The following is a 21,380-nucleotide window of genomic DNA, read 5'->3' as shown; positions in this document are numbered from 1 at the left end:
ATTAGTTTCTTCATTATGTGATCTAATGGAAAGATGAACAAGGATTTTGCTTTCCCCAAGATTTTGGTTACCAAAATACAAAGAAGTGGCAGACCTACAAGTGCAGTTGAGTTAAAAAAATAACAGAATAAATTTATGCTTTACAGCAGGCATAAATATCTGCCTTCTGCAGCACACACACTCAATGGCACTAGAGAAGAACTGGCTCCCAAACGCTGACACAGTGTGAGGTGAAAAGCTGACCTAACTAATAACTGGAGGAAATCACTGAAATCAAACAGGTCTACATCAAAGTGCAGCTACTGCAAATAATTCAAGAGAGGACACATGGATCCATTTTCCTCAGAGACTGTTTGCTTGTGACCAGCTGCCACCTTTGTGGCCTTCTCCCCACTGTAACCTTGACACAAGTCTTCCTTCTCCATCAAAGCAAACACAAGTGATTCTTCCTCGTGTCCCATGCATACTTGCTCTAAGACATGTTGGCCGACACCCAAATGACTTCAAATCAGGTGTTTTAATGGTTTGCATTACTTGGGTTTCAGTAGTGAAAGCTGACATGTTTCAGCAGTGTCCTAGCAGATGATTCCCTAATCTGTGCGACACCAAAAATGCCTGGGAGATGCAGGACTCACAGAAAACCTCCTGATACACCATCCACCATTGCTGGAGAGTCCTGAGGGAACATTTTCACCACACGGATGCGGCAGCCGAAGGCAGCTCTCAGGGAGCAGATCTCTCCAGGAGCCCTGGCAGAGACTATGGTGGAACCACAGAGTTCAGGAAGCACAGATCACAGGATCACAGGACCCACAGAGTATGCTGAGCTGGAAGGGACCCACGAGGATCATCGAGCCCAGCTCCCGGCCCTGCACCTCCCCAGGAGACACACCCTGTGCCTGAGAGCTGTCCAAAAGCTTCTTGAACTCTGTCAGGCTTGCTGCTGAGACCCTTCCCTGGGGAGCTGTTCAGTGCCCAGCCATCATCCCCTGCATGAAGATATCCTGATACCCAACCTAAACCTCTGCTGACTCAGCTTCAGGCCATTCCCTCGGGCCGCATTCCACGAACAATCTTGCACTTCGAAACTGTGAAGAAGCCCCTCACCATAAATGTCTCTCTCTCTCCAGTACGGACCGTAGAGAAAAGTCGCAGGACATGTTTATTTAGGGGCGTGTGGAGGCCGGGGGGACGCCTCCGGCGGCCTCAGCGCTCCCGGAACGCCGCGCTCGGGGCGCTGTTTCCGGGAGGGCGGGAGCGAAGGCGGGGGGCGGGTTTGGGCGCTGCACCGGCGGGCGGCCGCGGTCCCTCGGCGGCTCCGGCACGCAGGGAGGGAGGCAGGGAGGGAAGGAGGATGAACCTGGAGCGGCTCAGGAAGCGAGTGCGACACTACATCGACCAGGTGAGCGCCCGGCGGGGGCTGCTGGGGAAGGGGCGGGAGGCCCACGGGTTTTCCTCGAGGAAAAACCTCGCTCGGCGTGGCTCCCGCAGAGAGGCAGGCCGGGGTGGGGCGGGGAGCGGTGCCGGCCTCTGCACGGCGGAGAAGGAGTAATTTTATAATTGTGCCGCGTTCTCCCTGGAAGGGAAGGAGCGGCGGGCACGGAGGGAGCGGCGGGCCGGAAGCGCCGCCTGTGGGTCTCTAGCAGCAGCCGGGTCCTCCCGCTGGGTTTTCCTGGTTTCTCCCTCGTGTGGAGAAGGAGGAGGGGAGCCGCCGTGGGGCCGCCGTGCAGCGAAGGATCCCGCCCTCTCGGGTTGTGCAAGCTGGGCCGTACCTACCTAAGGCAGGGGGAAAGAGCCTCTGTCGCACAAGGGCAGGTTCAGGTTGGATATCAGAAAAAAAAAAAAATCTCTTCGCTAAAATGGTGATTAGGTATTGGAACCGACTTCTCAGGCAGTGGTGGAATCACCCTTCTTGGAAGTGGACATGGCTCTTGGTGATACGTTTTAGTGAGTATGGTGGGTTCTGGCAAGGTCGGACTTGATTATCTTGAATGACTTTTCCAACCTTAATGATTCTATGATCTTTACAAGGGGGAATGGATTCAAACTAAGACGAATTAGATTTAGATTTAGATATTAGGAAGAAATTCCTTTCTGTGAGGGTGGAACTTGAAACAGGATGCCTAGAGAAGCTGTGGATGCCCCATCCTTGGAAGTGTCCGAGGCCTGGTTGGATGAGGCTTTGAGCAGCCTGGTCTAGTGGAAGGTGTATCTGCCCCTGGCAGGTTAGAACAAAACAATTTTTAAGGTCTCTTCTGAGCCAGACCATTCTGTGGTTCTCTACCTGGTGATTAAGCTGCCCATCACACTCCTGCAGTGCTGCAGACAGCTCATAGGAGGGCAGGGTTGTTTTCATTTGTTGATGGATTCAGCAATTATGTTGCTGCAGGGCAAAAAAGAAAAAAAAAAGACACAAGAGGAAAAAAAGCATAAATAAATTAGGCTAAATGTAGCATCAAACTGTTCTGCTCTTCTTCCAGTTCAGACTTGGTGCAGGCATCAGTACTAAGAAAAGCACAGCCCTTAAATTAGCAAAGGCATTTCTCTGTGTGGCCAGCAAGTCTGACTGAAAGGCTGTTAGGGATCCAAGCTAATTTGATTGGTTTGGTTTGCTGTTCTCATTTGTTAAACTGTTTCACCGAGCTGTTTTGCCACACAGCTGTGTAGACAGCTGTGCACTTTTGAGGAAGGAGCAGCAGCAGGAATGCGAAGTTGCTTTTTTGTGTAATAATGTGTCATCCTATAGTACTGTAAAAGTTCTCAACAGAAATCATGCAGTGCCTTGTAGGCCTGGATTATACCTTTCTTTTGTGGTGTTGAGGTAATAATTTAAATCTCTTTTCTTGTAGACAGTTATTAAATTTGTGTGGGGTTGGTTTGTGGGTTTTTGTGGATTTTTTTCCCTCCTTGGGACTCCAGATTGAAACCAAACAATTCTTAATTATTAATTAATCCCCATCAAGTAGGAAATACAGGAACACATGATAGAAGAGACCGGTGAGGCCATGGATTGTAGTGCTTTATGAGGACTGGGATACCATCAGTGTGTACATCTCAGAACAGGCTGCCAGACCCGTACTCCAAAAGCATAAACCAGTCTCTGAGGGTCTGAACAAACTCCACAACTTCAATGGGGCAGGAGAGGAGAGAAGCCATCAAGGCTTTCTTAGTCTTTAGAGAACCTCAGAGTTGTTTGGGTTGATCTGGTTCCAACCCCCTGCCAGGGGCAGGTGTCGCTGCCCGGTAGCGCCCACAGTGTGGAGGTCTCCTGGCTAGCACGCTCCCTATGGCCAGAAGGCACAACAGGAGTGGCTGCCCCAGATCTCTTCCAAGACCTCTAGGGTGGCAGTGCTCACAGGGGCTGGCAGGGACAAGTAGGGACAGGTGTAAGGGTGGCAGCACATTATAAAGAGGGGAGGGTATGAGGGGTGGAAGCAGCTCACATCCAGTGGGGAGACATTAGGGGAAGATAACACAACTGTGGCAGTCCAATGAGGGCAATCCAGGGGACGGATTGCCAATCCAATGAGATACTAGGGAAGGGGCAATAGGCAGGGAATTTTTGAGAACCAAATGGGACAGACAGGGGAGGTGGGCAGCACCTTTGATTGATAGAACCATTGAAGAGTAAGAGGGGAGGAACAGGGAGATTGGCACTTTGAGGGACAGAACAGTGTATTTCAAAAATATTCAGAAAAGCCAACCCCAAAGGAATACTAATTATTTCTATCATGCTTTTACAGCAGCAATATCAAAGTGCCCTGTTTTGGGCTGACAAAGTAGCTTCACTCTCTCATGGTAAGTGGTTGCTTTTTACATTGTATTTTATTAACTTCTTTCTGATAGTATTGTGTTTTGGTGGGGTTTTAGTGCTGTATGGCCAAATGCTAACGTTTTGAGTTTGATTTAAGTGCATTTTTGTGATCTTTGGAATGCCATTCTCCTAAATAGAGCAGAGCTCATCTTCCTTGCCTTTTGAACTTTGTGTTAAAATTCATGTTTGAACAAACCTTACGGTTTGCCTTCCTTAAGAAACCAAAAAAAAAAACCAAGATTAGCAAGAGACCATGGTGGTTTCCCACCGGACTCAGGGTTGCCCTGGGTGACAAGTACAGAGTCTGCTTACACTGAGAGGGAGCTGATGCTGCCCACAGCCACCAGCACTTACACTTCTTAAAGTGATTCCAGGGACTTGAGCCCACAAAGGCTGTGATTGCCAGTGAGGTAGAGGGTACTAAACTGTGCTTCTGAAATAGCAACTCCAAGCTGGGGAAGTCTAGTGCTTTCACTGTTGTTAGGTTCCCACTGATCATTTTATTGAGAGACATTTATGTCTTGTTTTTTTCTGCCCTATGTCCAAGAGCAGGGTAGCCTGCAACTGCTGCTTTTTTAATCTGTATCATTGTCTCTTTCTCATGGCACACCTCTATTATGACATTCTTTGTATTCACTGTCCAGTGAGGTCTTTAAAGTTAAAATCAGATTATCTTTTCATTTTAATCTCTCGCTGATAGATAGTGTAAGTACTTTATACATACTTATAAATAAAATTTTGTAACTCAGTCAGATGCTAGAGTAGGGGAAAGATACTTCTTTAGTGAAGCAAAAGTGAACATTCTGTATTAAAATGTTTGAAGGTATATTGTAAAGCAATGGTTTACAATTTGTTCTTTTACTTTAGAGGAACCACAGGATATCTACTGGTTGGCTCAATGTCTTTACCTAACAGCTCAGTATCACAGGGCAGCACATGCCCTTCGATCACGGAAACTGGATAAGGTAAGTCATTTCAGTCAAAGACAGGCTATTGTTACCCCTCTTTTAAGGTTCTGCTGCTAGCCACAGTGATTTCTTCACCATCACAGTAAGAAAAGTAATTTTAAAAGCTGCATTATTTAGTTTATAAGGCCTTGTGTTCAATTGGTCAGGTTTAAAGCATTGTTCCCAGACAGGTCACAGAAAAGAGAATGGGTCTGAGGATGTAACTGCAGCAGGTATGGGAAGGTGGATTGTCACTTCAGATGTAGTTTCAATTTTCCTTCCATTCTGATAATGAGTGGTAAAGACAAAAGTCAAGTAAGTGTCCTTTGAGAATTTAGTAGTAGAGAAAGTGTTACAGGCTTGGTCAGGAAGGACTTTTGGTGTGAAAGGGGTGAAGAAGCCAAAGTACTGAAAAAGGAGAGAGCAAAAGGGACTCGGGCAGAGTAAGCAAAAATGTTCTCTGTATAATTGATGTGTATGAAACTTTTCTTTCAGTTGTATGAGGCATGTCGCTACCTTGCAGCTAGATGTCATGTGAGTACACATTTTAATCCTTTACTGGAAACAAGCTAAATAAAAGACACATCTTGGGAAGATTTGGTACTTGATAGGCAGTGTAGATATATATGTTCATTGGAACAACAGGTTTAAATTTTCTGACAGTTAATGTCATTCTTTAATTTTCAGTTGGGTCACTGGAGTATCCATTGTGGCACTAATCGGAAGAAATCCAACTGACCATTTTTCCCAGGAAATACTCCTCTAATATTTTGTGGGCAAAGAATGTGAACTATTTTTGTCTCATATCTTCATGTTTACACTTTTATTTGGTTGGCTGTAATCTGACCACATTCTGTAAGATGTCATACATAAAAGGTAAAATACAGTGCTTTCAGAGACACAACTGAAACAATTGGTAGATTAAATACAGAAATTTGAAATAGAATAATGTGCTGCTTGTAGAATAAGATTATGGTATTTTATTAAAACCTGTGTTAACTATTTTTAGAGTCATACCTGTTTCTCTGATTGCATAATTCTGAATAATATATTTTTCTGCACATGCTTTATTTTATAAATTTTGCATATTTTTATAATTCTGTCATTTTTGCATATTATAGATAAGCAGTAAAAGAGCTAACTGCAATTATAAAATGACAAATGGCCAAATAAGAAAATGCGTGCATGAAAAGCCTCTTATAATCTATGCCTTTAATACATGGTGCTGTGCTTATTGGTGCTTTATGAACACATTTTTCATAACCTTGTTTTTTGCATGCACATGTTTGGTTAGTATGCTGCAAAAGAGCATCAACAGGCCTTGGATATTCTTGATATGGAGGAGCCAATCAACAAACGACTTTTTGAAAAGTACTTGAAGGATGAAAGTGGATTGAAAGATTCCACTACAGACTGGGAGATGTCACAGTCTTCAGTAAGTCGCATTATTTTAAAAAAATATTTTGTAGGAAAAAAACCTGTGAAGTCAGAAAGTGATTTCACAGCTCTGTGAATCTGAAAGTACATTAAAGCTTTCTTTTTCAGATAACGTAATTTTCGGAAATGCTGAATCGTTCTTCTTTCAGTCACACATTGTGTGTTAGCTTGCCTGTATGAAAATAACTTAGTATGCAAAAAATAACCAGTGCTTTTCAACAACTTCTTATAAATTATTTGCAGATGCTTTTCAGGAACTTCATGATCTAGTATTGGTTTTTACAGTCTTTTAGCTCTTTCTTGGTAATGTATCCTAACATTGCTTTCAGTTGGGCTGCAGGTTCTGAGATAACAAAGCAAGTTTGTTTGTTTTTTTTTAATTAAATACTTCATAATCACTCAAGTGGTGTTCTCAGTGGTATATTCTTTGATAACATTTGTGAAAATTATGTGAGGTCAATGTGAAATTTTTGAAGCTTAGTGAAAAAATTCTGTGTAGACATACAGTTTAAAGAGATTGGTATGATGTGTAGGCTGAAGAGTCTGTGAAGAATTGTTCATTTCAGAGGTACAAATTAAAATTTATTTGCTGAAATTGCAAATAGTGTAGGTGATTGACAGACAGCATTTTCCCTGTAACACTGAAGTAGCAAAGTGGGTTACATTGCTGATGTGAACTGATTTTGAATGCCGGTATAATGGGATTAAAGAACTGTTTAGTGATGATAGAGTTGGGTAATGTGTTCACTTTCTCTTTTGCTGACACATTTGTGGCTTTCCAATTGAACTGAATACCAGTCAAGGGAATTTGGAAAGAGCATGTTAATTAATAAACATTGAGGCACAACTGGTAATTTTGGGTTTTCACTGTTTTCTTTTGTGGAATATCTTATGTTTTCACTTAAAAAACAAGGATATATTTTTCTGTTCAGAACAACTGAGTCCATTGCTTTGGCCTTTTTCATCTCTACTGTGTTCATTCTTGTCTTGCATGAAATATGGGGTTAAATGGTCAGCAAAGAAGCATATTGCCTTTGGAAGGGACAATTTCTCTATGTTGGACATGAAGGGAATTTAGTATAATTAGGTTATAACTCAGTATCAGAGAGCTGGATGACAGAGATAAACTCTGTCCTCCTTTATTTTGAGCATCTATTTTTTTGGCAGTAGGTAACCTGACAGAGAATTCTTTGGATTTTTCTTTGAGATAGAACCTGGTTTTCTAGTGCTGTCTTTAAATAAAGAATTGTTTTTACTATCATACATGAAATACTTTCTATTTTCCAGTGAGCAAATTTGATTTGTGCTGAAAACTAAATTGCAAACAGTAATTCAGTCTTTGACCTCCAGTCTTGCTTTTTCACCAGATCAAGAGCTCTATATGCCTTTTACGAGGGAAGATCTATGATGCTTTGGACAATAGAACCCTGGCAACTTACAGCTACAAAGAGGCCTTGAAGCTTGATGTTTACTGCTTTGAAGCATTTGATCTGTTAACGTCACACCATATGCTGACAGCACAAGAAGGTCTGGAGAGAAGTATTTCTCAAACACAAGTAAAATTTACCTGCTTTTTCAAATATGTGTTTTCCTAGATAAAAATTAAGCCAGTACAACAAGTAACAGATTCCAAAATGTTAAGAATAGAAAATATATCAAGCGAGTGAAAATTATGATTTGAGCAAATTTGCACTTGAACTTTTATTTTTCAGTCCTGCAGTGCTAAGAGTTGAAAGAAACACAGTAACCCAGCTGTCCTGCTTGTTAGCTCCTGAAGCTCTTCTGTTCTGCCCAGCCCAAACAAAGTTTTGTCCTGTGTTCTCAATTTCACAGGCTTTGAACCAAAGAAACCCTCCTGGGGTTTGCTTAGGCATTAGTTAATAGAGCATTCTAAGTGATAACATTTGACGTATGGAGTAAATAAAAATAATGGTGTGTTATTTCATTTATTACATTTTGAAAGTGTAGAAGAAATGACTAATCAATCCTTAATTTCCAAAATTAGTAATATTATTAGTTTCAGTGTATCTGTGCTGTTATACTCTTTGCAGTTGGGATGACCATCATAAAATCCTTTGTATCTCTAAGTTCTTGAAATGTTGGATCATGCAGTTTCTTCTGTAATATGACCATTTCACTGTTTTTTAACTCATATAGAAAAAGAACTCCTTGAATCTCTACCTCTTAATAGACAATGTACGGAAGAAGAACAGGAATTGCTCCACTTTTTATTTGAGAATAAATTGAAAAAGGTAAGTCCCAAAAATCTGGAGAATTAATTGAAAGTCTTGACTTTGTGTGTAAATTTTCATGGGTCCCATTTATTCTGAACGTGGAAATAAATATAGACTTCTTTATTTTTTAAATTTTTGATGCAGTACATCCCACTTTATGCAATAGCGTAACAGCTTTCTGTTAATTGTTTTCTGGTGTGGTAACAACTTGAAATTCTGATTTATGTTTTTGAAAACTTATTTATTGAGAAACTTCTAGATGGGGAAAAGGAGTGTTAATAATGTAGACAAAAAGTCTGTTACCTGAAAATATTAGGCTATAAGAACATAATTCCAGACTATTCTTATACAAAGATAAGGTGATAAGGGAGCACTAAAAATATATATTGCTCAATTTTAATTTCTCCAGCCTACACTAAACATATTGACTATGGCAAGCATCTTTTGTGTTCTAAAAGAGCTTTTAAGTACATTTTAAAGAAACATTTTACCAAATACAGGTTTTATGGACTTTCAGTTTAAAAAAAAAAAAAATTAAGAACTTAAGACTTCTTTAGGACTAAAAATACTAATACTTATACCATCTTATACCATTATTTTAGTTTAGTTTTTGTTTCAAATGTTGTTTCTTTTATATTTCAGTATAATAAACCCAGTGAAACACTGATTCCTGAATCAGTAGATGGTCTTCAGGAAAACCTGGATGTAGTAGTATCCTTAGCAGAAAGGCATTATTACAACTGTGACTTCAAAATGTGTTATAAGCTGACTTCAGTGTAAGTGTGCAAAGCAACTTTCAGGTTTTTTTCTCATATGGTGGAGTGTAATAATTTTACCTGGACTAACAAAAATATTGTTCAGTGGGTAAACATGCATAACAATTTGATATGTATTGCAATACACATGTCATGTGTTATCTATGTCTCAGGTATTTAAAATGTGTAGTTTGTGTCTGGCAAGACGGTATTTTTATAATACATATCAGAAGTATCCAAGGTAAAACTCTGCTTAATCACCACTGTGCTGAACTTCCCCATATCCATCCTCTTCCTTATTCTGGTACCTTCAATTTTGTGTGCTCTCTACCTACTTCTTGTTTGGCCTTCAGAATTAACTGGTGTGAATGAGTTGGCTAGTTAGGAAGTTTGATTTCTCTGGCCAATAGCAGTTACAATGTTACTGACAGTGATCAAAAGATACTACTTTAAAAGCTAATTTTGATGGCCGAGTAGTGTGTATCAGTTGTTATGGGTGTGTGCTGCTGCTGGGGTCAGAGGGGTCAGAACGCTGCCATGGTTTGCTTCCTAGCTGCGGTAGGTCTACACTCATGGATGTGTTTCTGAATGCCACAGGAAACAAACTTTTACAACTGAGCTAAATGTGACAGGCATACTGCCTGGTGTTAACCTCAGGAAGTTGAGGACTATTACTTGAAAGTTGCTGTCAAATGTATGGAAAAGATTAACAGAAATGTTGTTGCTTGCTGTCTGCTGGTTAAATTTGAAGTGACCTGCAAAACAAAAGAGCATTTTATTCTGATTTTCTAATTGAATATTCAGCTTCAATTAGAAAATCAGAATAAAATTTTAAAAAATAATTTTCTGTTACCCTCTTCTGTTAAGCTGAATTAACTGTTGTATTTCTGGTCTGAAGAGAGCCTTTATTATGCTGTTAATAGTTGTCCTTTAATCACAAATAGTTTTCTAATGCCTAAAGTAGTAACTAATTGGAACATTCCATGCTATACAAGCAGTTTGCTTTTAACACATTAAAGTCTTTGAAATGTGTATTATGTTTTTTTTTTAATTTTTTTTTAGAGTGATGGAAAAGGATCCCTTCCATGCAAATTGTTTACCTGTACATATAGGGACACTTGTGGAGCTTAACAAAGCAAATGGTAAGGAGCACAGCATCTAATACAACTCAACAGAAGTCTGTAAAGTCCAATTTTAACAAAGAATTAAAGACCCCTAGAAACCCCCTTATATACCATAGGAAAAATTACATCTATTTTTCCTCCTTTTGAAACCTGCCATTTCAAGAAAACAGTAGTAACTGGTAAAGAAGGGAATATCAGAGCTGACAGCTGGATTGCAGGTTAGGGGGAAGTAGATGTGCAAAGAGTTCATGGTCATGGAATGTAGCTATCTTTTAACCACTGGACTGTGTAGCCACGAGGACCGTGAGCTACACTGCCTCATCCCTGTCATTGTGATTTCTGTTTCTGGGTGATATTTGTACAGTATCTGGCTGGACTTTTTCTGCTCAACAGTAAAATAAATAAATTAAAATAGAAAGTAATCTTCAGCAATCGTGTATGCTTAGGTGGACATGATTATTCTGTGATAGAAAAGGTTCTAGACTCTCCTTGACTTTGCTGTTGTGAAGGTCTCTAGTTCAAACAAATTAATAATCATGCAAAACTTTGATAGGAATTACAATAATAGCTTACGTGCATCTGGGGTGGCTTTTTCTCATTCCAGAATGCATATAAAACAAGTGAGTAGCTTGAATATCTTTAAAATCAATTGGAAAATAAAATAAGGAGCTCACATGCTGTGCAGTCTCTCGGGATGGTGCATTATATGTACACAAATAGGACATTAGGTGTACTGGTACTTCCTGAAGATTAGTGAATGTTATTTTGCAGTTATTTTACAGTTAAGTACATCTGAAAATGGCGCCAGTACTCTGATTTTTCTTCTAAATCTACCTTGAGAAGCATTATATACAGAAGTTAATATTCTGTAAGCCAGTTGTCTTTTTTTTTTTTCTGAGCTAAGATACAAAGTGCTCCAGGACAATCTCATTAGTTTAAGAGCACTATGCTGTGGAAATATAGAAACTTTATGTGCCATAATGTTATTTTCTTTGAAATTGCATAGGCAATAGAATTATTATCTGGTAGCTGATTACTGCTGCTATGATTAGAAAATCTGTAGTAAGTTATTCCAGTAACTAGAATTACTATTTTTACTAAAAAAGTAATTGCTTGAAATTATTTCAAACAATATAATAATTTATTTGCTTTTGTCCTATTTTCAGCATATTAATGCACTGGACTCTGCTTTGAAATGGATCTAGCCAGTATGTTATACCTTTTAGATGTAGGAAGTTGAATAGTGTTTAACCTTGACAAGGTACATTCAAGTGTAATGCTACTGGCATTTATTTTAATATATGGTAATGACCTAAGTTGTTGCAGAATTCTTAAAGGGTGGGAAGTAGAGCTGCTTATTTGTGTCTTACGAAGACTTATAGGTTATTTTGTGTGGGTTTTCTTTATCTAATTGCAAAATTGAATCTATTTTGAGGCAGTTTGAAGCATTACCTCTAAAAAAAACCATGTTGTTCACTTGTGGATTAATGTTAGATGTTCTGTATATTTTGTATGGAAAACTAAAAAACTTGAAACATCTAAATGTTCTGGCATGTTTTAATTTTCTTCTCTTGTTTCTTCCCACTATGTAGAACTTTTCTATCTTTCTCACAAACTGGTGGACTTGTACCCAAATAATCCTGTAAGTTGTTCTCAGTTTTTGTTGTCAGATAGTTTCTTTTTTAGGTGAAAAGACATTAAGTTTTAATGTATTAGTTTGAGATACAGAATTCAAAATCTGCTTCTGGATGAAGCTTGTACTCCTTTTATTTTCTCTGCATTGTAATTTCCTTATGCCAAGGTTCTTTTTATAAGATTAAGTAAAAGGTATTCAGTACAAGTTATTTACTTTGATTAATAATTTAAAACAAGTGCTGCACTAATAAATGTCTACATGTCTCTGAGCAACCTTTTTCAGTGTTTGATCCAGCTTCACAGTAAAATTGTTTTTCTTTGACTTGATCTTAAATTCCTGTGTTACGACTTGTACCCATTGCTTCCCGTTCTATTACTGCACCCCTGAAAAGAATCTGGCTCTGTCTTGTATTCCCTGCCATTAAATAACTGAGGACAGCAGTAAGCTTTCTACTTAGCTCTCTTCATGAGACTGAGTAAGCCCTGTTAGAAAGGTACATGCCAGCAGTTCCAGCTTGTCTGTAATACCAACTAATTTGAAGAGCTGATTGTCATTTCAGTGAAAATGTTCCTAGCTTCTCTAATTATTATGTCTTCCTCTCTTTTGATGCTTCACTACAATGAGTGTGATGTATCTATAAAATTCTATTTTGATTTTAATATGTAGGTGTCATGGTTTGCAGTAGGATGCTATTATCTCATGGTTGGCCACAAAAATGAACATGCTAGAAGATATCTCAGGTAATTTTTTTTCTGTTTTGCTCAGTGAATCTGTTGTTCACTTGCTAAGTAAGCATTTAATTGTTCATGATTGTTTGTAAGCTCATAAAGAGAAGCCTTAAAGAGCTGGTTACTATTTACTTTCATTGCCACCCTTTTTTTGGTATAGCAGTTTAGACCTCATCCACAGAGATACTTTAAAAATGAAGAAGACTTATGTGGTGTCTCTCAGTCACCTTCCTGTTCTGGACTGGTGTAGTCCCTGCAGTCGCTCATGCTGCTGAGCTAACTACAGCTGTAGGTGATCAGGCCTCAGTTCTCAATTGAGGGAAACTCAGGCATTCTCTCAGGTCAGGTTTCATATCTGAAAGGGAAGAATTATATGGAAAATTCTGACATTTGGCTGTCCAGTTCTTTCTGGACTTTTTAGGTTTGGTCAGTGCTATTTCCTGTAGGTCTTTTGTATGTGTAGTGAATATCAGCACTGGGGAGCAGGACCTTGCTGCGAAGTAGGGCATTTGTTCTGGTGCTGTAAGCTCAAACTGAGAAGGCATAAATCAATCTGTAAGACTAATTTTTCCTTAGATTTTTACAGACAATATATGTAAAGATGGGTTAGTCATTTAGACTTTTCAAATGCCTGGCTGATATTGTTGCTGAAATAAAAAACATCTTTAAATGTACAAACATCTCTAGACAGTAGGAAAGTATCTGTAGATGTGTTGAAGACAAAAACAAACAAACCAAGAAACAACAACATCAAGATTCAGAGTAGTTGTGGCAAAAGGGAAAAGAGGTCTGCTAAAAGTGAGATAGTAACAAGATGCTTAAATACCTTGGAGAAGAATGATAGTGTAAAGCTAACAAGGCTAGGGACAACTGTGGGCTACACAGCGGTTTCCAGAAAAGAAACTTGAATACACAGTCAAATATCCACATATCTTTCATTGCTGTCAGGGGTGGCAAGATACAAATGTTTGAATATGTAAAGTTTTGTCTCAGAAGACATGGAACAAGCCATTCTCTAGGATCTGTGATGAGAAATAATGAGTTTAACTGTGACAGACAAAATTTAGATTATATGTTTGTAAAAAAATAAGCTTTTAAGGATAGTTAAGCAATATGATCGAATTCTTATGGAACATGTATTATCTCCATGTAAGAAGCTTTTAAGAAAAAGCTGGGCACACTTGTTATGAGCTGTTTAGTTATGAATGCCCTTGCCTTCAAATTCAGAAAATAATCTACACAGCTTTCTAATGTTCCTGCCAAGTCCACCTTTCTGTAAAGTCTCCAGGTTGATGTCTTGATGCTCAGGTTGCAGTTTCCAGCTCAAGACTTGAGTGACTTTTTGTATACTTCTGTGATGCATGGCCTGTGATGTAACAAATGCTCATTTTCTTCAAAGCCAGTGCAATTAGATGGCAAAATTTCAACTTAGGTGTTCATTTGGTGTGTTCATCTCCAGCTTCTTAAACTTGAATTTGATGTAATGTATTTATTTCAAAATGTATAGCTAGGAATTTGCAATGAGTTTTGAGTCACTTCTAATGTTTCCTGTATTTTATTCAATTCACTTACTTTATAATTGTTTATGTTCAGTAATATCAAATAATTCCTCCTGTCTGTGAGCAATAATAAAATCAATCATAAAATCAGTTCACAAGAATGTGTGTGATGCTTCTAAGCGTGAAATAGTTTGAACTTTTATAATGAACCTTGTTTACCACTGGTCGTTACAATTATCTTAATAGATACTTAACCATATGGCATAGCATTGCTATCTGAGTAGTCATCTGAAGCAGATGAAATTTAATTTCAGATGTGTTTGCTCTTGTTTTAGCAAAGCTACCACACTGGAGCGAACCTATGGCCCTGCATGGATAGCATATGGGCATTCATTCGCAGTGGAGAGTGAGCATGACCAAGCAATGGCTGCGTACTTCACAGCTGCACAGCTCATGAAAGGGTCTGTATAAACATCATATTTGGGAAGATTCAAATGAATCCATAAGTAGTGTAGAATATTGACAGTAGCAATGCATTTGCTACTGTCAATGCCTTTGAACAGTAGCAATGCATTTGCAACAATTATCTGGTAGTGAACAAGGGAGGAAAAAACGCCCAATAATTTAACCATCTACATTTAACTGCATTATTTGCAAATGTTCTGACTTTACAAGTTCTAAAGTCAAGTTTTATATATTGGTAATCAAAGTTCCACCTAAACATCTTCTGAAACTTGTGAATCATGATTGTCATACCAGCTCATCAACTGCTTGAACAGCTCTTCTATGCTGAGTCGTGAACTAATTGTGTCATATAGCATATAAAACTATTGTATTTGATTGTGGTTACTGGCAAATGTATTTCTTTTATCCATTACTTCCCCCATATTCTATTTGTAAATTAAATGTATGAATGAAGTTAGGAGAAAAAAACATCAAAACTAAACTTAAGTGCTGAGAAAATACATTTGATTGCAGAGCAGGTTACAATTAGCTATTGGAATTCAGTCTCTTGTTAAATGGACATGTAAAGTCTTTTAAACTTCCCATTAGGTTAGTAGTCCATTTAAATCAGCTTTTACTTGGATGTGCATAAACATATGCCAACAGTTGGCACATCTTTATAGTTTGTGACTCCATTCTTGACAACCGCACAGAAACAAACATGAATTTTGTTTTATGGTTTTTAGGTGTCATTTGCCTATGCTCTATATTGGACTGGAATATGGTTTGACCAACAACTCCAAGTTGGCTGAACGGTTCTTCAGCCAAGCTTTAAGCATTGCCCCTGAAGATCCTTTTGTTATGCATGAAGTTGGAGTGGTAGCATTTCAAAATGGAGAGTAAGCTTGCACAATATGATCAAATACTATCTTAAACATGTATTATTCTGAATTATAATGTGCCAGTATATATATAAAGTATCTAAAGTATTTATATTGAACTATAGTGTCTTTTGGTCATAGTTTAGATGGTGTTCACCTTAAACCCTTGCTTTCTACATTGTTCTTCCTTGTGTAAGATTGAACAAGAATTTAATGCTCAAGGAACGTCCAGAGATTGATGCTATCTTCCATGTGCCTGTCATTGTGTAGTTGAATGCCTTATTGATTGCCTGAAAAGGCATCTATCTGCACACATACTATAAAATTTTGTACAGCAAAACTTTTTTCAGCTCAGGGAATTCCAAATATATTCTGGGGGAAAAACCCCTAACCTACTTAAGAAGTGTTTTGTCAATATTTTTAGTTTGATTCTGATTTTTGTTTTGTCTTTTTAGGGCTTAGGACCACAATGCAAAATATAGCCAAATGTAAATTACTGGGTTTTTTATCTAATTTCACTCATATGATGAAATAACGTTATAGAAGTCTTTCTTGAATAATACAGTTTTCTCATACTGCTAATGAAAACTCTTCACTAATTTACTTTTCTTTCCCCCCACCCCTTCAATCCTTAGCTGGAAAACTGCAGAAAAGTGGTTCCTTGATGCATTGGAAAAAATCAAAGCTATTGGAAATGAGGTATTTATTCTAATAACATGTAAGATCATAAATTTGTAAAACTCCAGCAAATTCTGTAATAGCTTGTGACAAAACATGTTGTGCTTATTTTAAGATAAAGGTAATATAGTATAAATTTTATTTTAAAACTGTGCCTTCAGTGTTCCTAGGCTGAGACTTAAGTTTTTTGGTTAAGTAGAAAACAAGTTTTGTTTGACTTGCATCAAGTTTTAAAAACACTGACCCTTTAAAGAGATATTATTAGCTTTGGGGAATTAGAAAAATTAGTTGTTGAAGAAATGTTTTCAGCTTGCGTGTTTTCTTAATAGTTTAAAATGCTTGTGGTATTTTTCTTGTTAATAAACAAAATTCCCTATTCATTTATATGTTTTGGGTTTTTTTAAGTAGACAAAATTTAGTTACAGTCTAGGAAGCTGCAGTTATTTGAATTGTTGCATTATTTTGCAGGTAACAGTTGATAAGTGGGAGCCTTTATTGAACAACTTAGGACACGTCTGCAGAAAACTCAAGTAAGCAGAGAGTACTGGAGCTCCATTTCTCTATAATGCTGCACATATGTATTTTCTCTCTCCTGTATTCTATCTTAAGAACAAGATTCTCTAAATCAGCTTGTGAACATAACTACATTAATCACCCCTAATATCCCATCTATTACACAAAAGTTAAAGTACATTTTGTAAAAGCCTTTCTTTAACTATTGATTCTTATTGGGGAATTAGTTGTAGGCTTTTAAATGCTTGTATGTTTGTGAATTTTAACTCTCTACTGTCCCAGTCCTCACATACTGAAATATGTCCACTGATTTAGTTAACATAAAGGTGGGTTTATGCCAATTAATTGGATTAGCACTTTTTGTTTTTTTACTGAAGTGAAATATTCAGTGGCATTATAACACAGCAAGGGAGTCTTACTTTGTGTTTTAGAACAAAACTATTTAATATTTCATTTCATGTTTCTATTCAATGACTAGAAAAAGTGCAAAGCATACATATACAAGTATTAACACTTTTAACATAGAGACATTTTCTTGTTAATTACCTTAATCTGACTTTACCCAGTCCTTTCTTTTTTTCAATCAATGCAATTTTAAAAAATATTTTCAGTGGTTTTAATTGCTCAATTGGTGTACGCTGTACTTTTTGTTTTAAAGCTGCTAATGAGAATGTGATTATGGTAGATGAAAGCTGTACTTCTGCTTTGGCAGTAATTGCTTTGTGCTTTAATTGCCAATTAGTCTTTATTTTCATTATGAAATAAGGACATATAACAGTTACTCCTTGTGCCAAGATAAAACAAAAGGCACTGCTTCTGAAATCTGTCCATGAGTATAATTGCAGGGTTTTTCAAATACTTGTTTTGTTTATAATTACTTTTGTCTTTTTAAAAATTCTATAGTGAGTTTCTAAATGCTTACATCATGCTTTGTACAACTTCTAATGTTTTCTCAGGTTCAAAAATCACAGCTGAAATATTTCTGCATCCTTGTAAACCATCTTCCAAGAAAATCAAGTTGAGAATTTAGGCAGCTGTGCATATGCTTTGACATCTTAAAAAACTCTGTAGTAACTAATTTAGTAATGTCTGTAATACATAATATGGCTATTATGAAAAACTTATTGGATATATGTCTACTCACTAGTATGTGGTTGAAATTTGAAAGCAACATATTCAAAAACAGTGGTAGTCAATTGGATGAATAAATACTATGAGTGAAAATGAAATTGAAATCATGTGAAAGGTTTGTGCAGCAAGCAAACAGTTGCGTAATTTTCCTGCCTCAATTGTTACTTGATGGCCTCTAACAACTTTGTGTGTTGCTCATTGCATAATTTCTTTATCACTTTAGATGTTAAAATTTCTTGTAAACAGATGATATCTGTCTTTATTTTAACAGCGTAGAACTAGGATGTCAAATATGACAATTTCTCAAGAGTAATGCTGTAGTGTACTTTTAATCCATGTTTTATAAAAAAACAAATACAATTATCAGTGTAGTTAATAGACAATTTTCAAAGACAGATTGGTATTTTATAGATATCATGGATATGTGTAAACTGCCTTTTCTGATAGAGCGTGTCGCAAAATGATGAAGGTATCATTGTATGCAGCACTTCAGGGTTGTGAGCTTTCTGCCCAGAGAGCTTTTCTCCATTTGAATCATGTGTGATTTAGTCTCATACTGCTCCTTCTCTCCCTCGGGAAGGCAAGTGAAAGTTACAGAAAGAAAGCCAGTGCTACAATGAGCAACATTAAACATCTAAAGCAGTTTACTGTATCAAACATCTAGATCTCCAAATGGGACTTTGCTGTAGGCAACTGTTTTGCTACGTAAAGAGAACAATGATTTCACAAGTACACTGAGGAAGAAAATTGTCAACATCCATTCTATTATTATGTTCAGAGTTTGAAGCAATAATTTTTAAGTTCTGGCACAACTGTGTTCTACTTTGCTAAGGAAAATACCCACAGGGTCCTGTAAAAGCACCTTTCACCATGAAGCTTACTAATAGATCTCCTGTACTTAACCCTCACAGGAAGTATGAAGAAGCACTGGAATACCATCGCCAGGCTCTGGTATTAATCCCTCAAAATGCTTCTACCTACTCTGCCATTGGCTACATACACAGCCTCATGGGCAATTTTGAAAGCGCCATTGACTATTTCCACACGGTATGTAACTGCCTTCAGCTGAAGGGCTGGTCACAGATTCTGTTATTTACTGTTTCACTCTGGTTTGGGTTTGAAGCAGAGAACCAGCATATTTTTCCAGCCTCCAAATGAGTGTTTATTTTATAATCTTAATTTGTTTTTTTTTCTTAAATCTTCTATATATTATTGGTTAGGTAAAAAAATGGCCTCTGATAAACTTTGAGTTGCAATTTCCATTTCATGTATGTAAGCTTCTCATGCACCTTAAATAATTTTGAGTACTTCCAACCTAGAAATTTTGCAGTAAGTAAACAGCAGCATATGTTGTAGCTCATATGTGAATGATTTCCTGTCTGTATATATGTTCTTTTCTGCTTTTGTTTTTGTGCTTTCCTTGGTTACTACTTCAGCCAGTTCATATGATGGTGTTATTTTTGTTGTGCAATGTTTTGCTTTTACAGTGAAGACTATGCTCAGATAGCATTGTGAAACAACAAACCAACAAACTGAACCATTGCAGACTTACGATGTAAATGTCTTTATTTGATGCTAAATACTTTTTACTGGTTTTTTTTTCCATAGGCCCTTGGTCTCCGGCGGGACGACACATTTTCGGTCACAATGCTTGGACACTGCATAGAAATGTACATTGGTGATTCTGAAGCCTATATTGGTAAGTCTCTAACTTATGTGTGTCTTGAAGTCATTGAGTCCTTTGAGAGGAGTGTTATGTCAAAAAGGACTGCCTACCACTACCTAATTACCTAACCAAGTAGAGGATGATTTTGTTTGGGTTTTTTGGCTGTTTCTTTTTAATGGCTAAGTGAGTCAAAACTTAGCAGCAATTGCAGATGACCACTGGTTTTTGTAAGCATCATGACAGTACTCTCACCAGCATAAAAAAAGGAAACACTTTGTCATTAAAGGTGTTGATGGTTTCTTTTATGTAAAATATTGATTTGTGGCATCTTAGATCGAAAAGCAAATGGGGGAAAATTAAACAGAGGTATGGAGTTAGGAAATCAGAGCACTAATGCTAATGTTGTTGTACAGCAAGGTATTTTCACCTTGTCAAAACTTGTCTTTGTGGAGACAGGGTAGGTTCTTCTGACTCTAAAAATACAGCTTTATATATGGTAAAAAAAGTTCTTCATAACAGTAATACATTATATTGCCATAGGTTTAAATTTTCTATGAAAGATTTTCCCTGCAAAAAAATTATATATTTTTTTATAGATTCTTGCTTCACTGAACTTAGTGATTTATCTGTAGTGAACACAGTTGATGTCTTGTCAAGCATGTTAAGAAGGCTGAAGCTTTAAAAGTAAAAGCCATCTGTGTGTTCTAGTGCTTTTCCTACAGATTTTTCACACAATTGAAACAGATGTTTCTTCTCAATATTGTCTTGCTCCATATGTAGTCACTTAACACATCTGGAAGAACCATGAAGGCACGTGATATGCATTAATGTAAACCAAGCTGTGTGTAACTTAAACAAGAAAAAAGCCGCTTGGAGAATTGTGAAGGGAATTGGCAATTTCTTCTCAAAACACACTTTTGAATCTGAGTTGTGCTTCTAGTATAGTGCTTTTTTGAGAAAGGAGGCTGCTGGATTTTTTCCGAACAACTCATTCAGCTTCAGTCATTAAGCAGCAGCAGCTCCTTGATGGTCTGAAAGCAGAGAATTATAGTAGTTTCTGAATGATAGTTTCTTTGAGATTACATTTTTGGGAGTGTTCATTTGAAATAAACTACTGATTTGTCTGTTTTCCTAGGAACAGAGATCAAAGACAAATTAAGATGTTATGACTTCGATGTACACACAGTGAAGACATTAAAGAACATCATTTCACCTCCCTGGGATTTCAGAGAATTCGACATAGAAAGACAAACTCTGGATGAAAGTGGCATAGTAACATTAGAGACATCAAATCAAAGGAAAAGTACAGATACCAGTCGCCCATTGGAAGAAACATTTGAGATTGAAATGAATGAAAGTGATATGATGTTAGAAACATCAATGTCAGACCATAGTACGTGACCATAAATACTGGTAGAGAGCTGATTTTGTCTAAGTGTAGTATGTTTGTTTTAGCATTTTTGTTATGGTGGTGTACTTTCATGGATTTGCTATTTTTTATATGAATTCAAACTACTATGTACTTAACACCGGGAGTTTTATAGTTCCTACTTTATAAATATTCCTTTCCTGATAGCACTCTTGTGAATCCCCATCTGAATCAAGAAGACCTCATTGCATTGATGCAGGCCATATACATAGTTTGAATCCAGAGTATTGGCTATTTTGCACATGCCTGTGCATTACTGAAGATGAAATCAAGTTTTAGACACAACTGCACTTTGGAATTCAAGGGTATCAAGGGAGGAAAAGTTTGGGGAGGAATCTGTATTTTATCAGCAATTGCACACACTCTATCTGTGGAAATCTGTTTGGTCCAGGTGATCCCATTACTTTCCTATGAGGACCAGCACAGCAGTGTAGAGAAATCTGGTTCTGTCTCAGTGACAATTG

The 21,380-nt window shown here is 37.5% G+C and overlaps 1 protein-coding gene across 2 annotated transcripts; it reads left to right on the top strand.

The window, feature by feature from the left end:
* Window positions 1-1,265: 1,265 nt before the first annotated feature.
* CDC16 (cell division cycle 16) lies at window positions 1,266-21,081 on the top strand. Of its 2 annotated transcripts, XM_085558491.1 has the most exons (19): window positions 1,266-1,402; window positions 3,744-3,798; window positions 4,682-4,779; window positions 5,257-5,295; window positions 5,449-5,637; window positions 6,056-6,196; window positions 7,566-7,725; window positions 8,356-8,450; window positions 9,075-9,208; window positions 10,250-10,329; window positions 11,904-11,953; window positions 12,614-12,687; window positions 14,510-14,635; window positions 15,365-15,517; window positions 16,135-16,198; window positions 16,646-16,707; window positions 18,733-18,868; window positions 19,430-19,520; window positions 20,623-21,081. In XM_085558491.1, exons 6-19 carry the CDS (start codon window positions 6,098-6,100, stop codon window positions 20,886-20,888), a joined length of 1,590 nt encoding a protein of 529 aa, XP_085414617.1. In that variant the 5' UTR covers window positions 1,266-1,402; window positions 3,744-3,798; window positions 4,682-4,779; window positions 5,257-5,295; window positions 5,449-5,637; window positions 6,056-6,097; the 3' UTR covers window positions 20,889-21,081. The 2 variants fall into 2 exon arrangements, with proteins under 2 accessions (XP_085414617.1, XP_021401247.1); XM_021545572.4 differs by lacking the exon at window positions 5,449-5,637.
* The last annotated feature ends 299 nt before the right edge of the window (window positions 21,082-21,380 follow it).

Source organism: Lonchura striata, chromosome 1, assembly GCF_050655825.1.
Source record: "Lonchura striata isolate lonStrDom1 chromosome 1, ASM5065582v1, whole genome shotgun sequence".
Taxonomy (NCBI): domain Eukaryota; kingdom Metazoa; phylum Chordata; class Aves; order Passeriformes; family Estrildidae; genus Lonchura; species Lonchura striata.
This window is presented reverse-complemented; position numbering and strand designations above follow the sequence as displayed.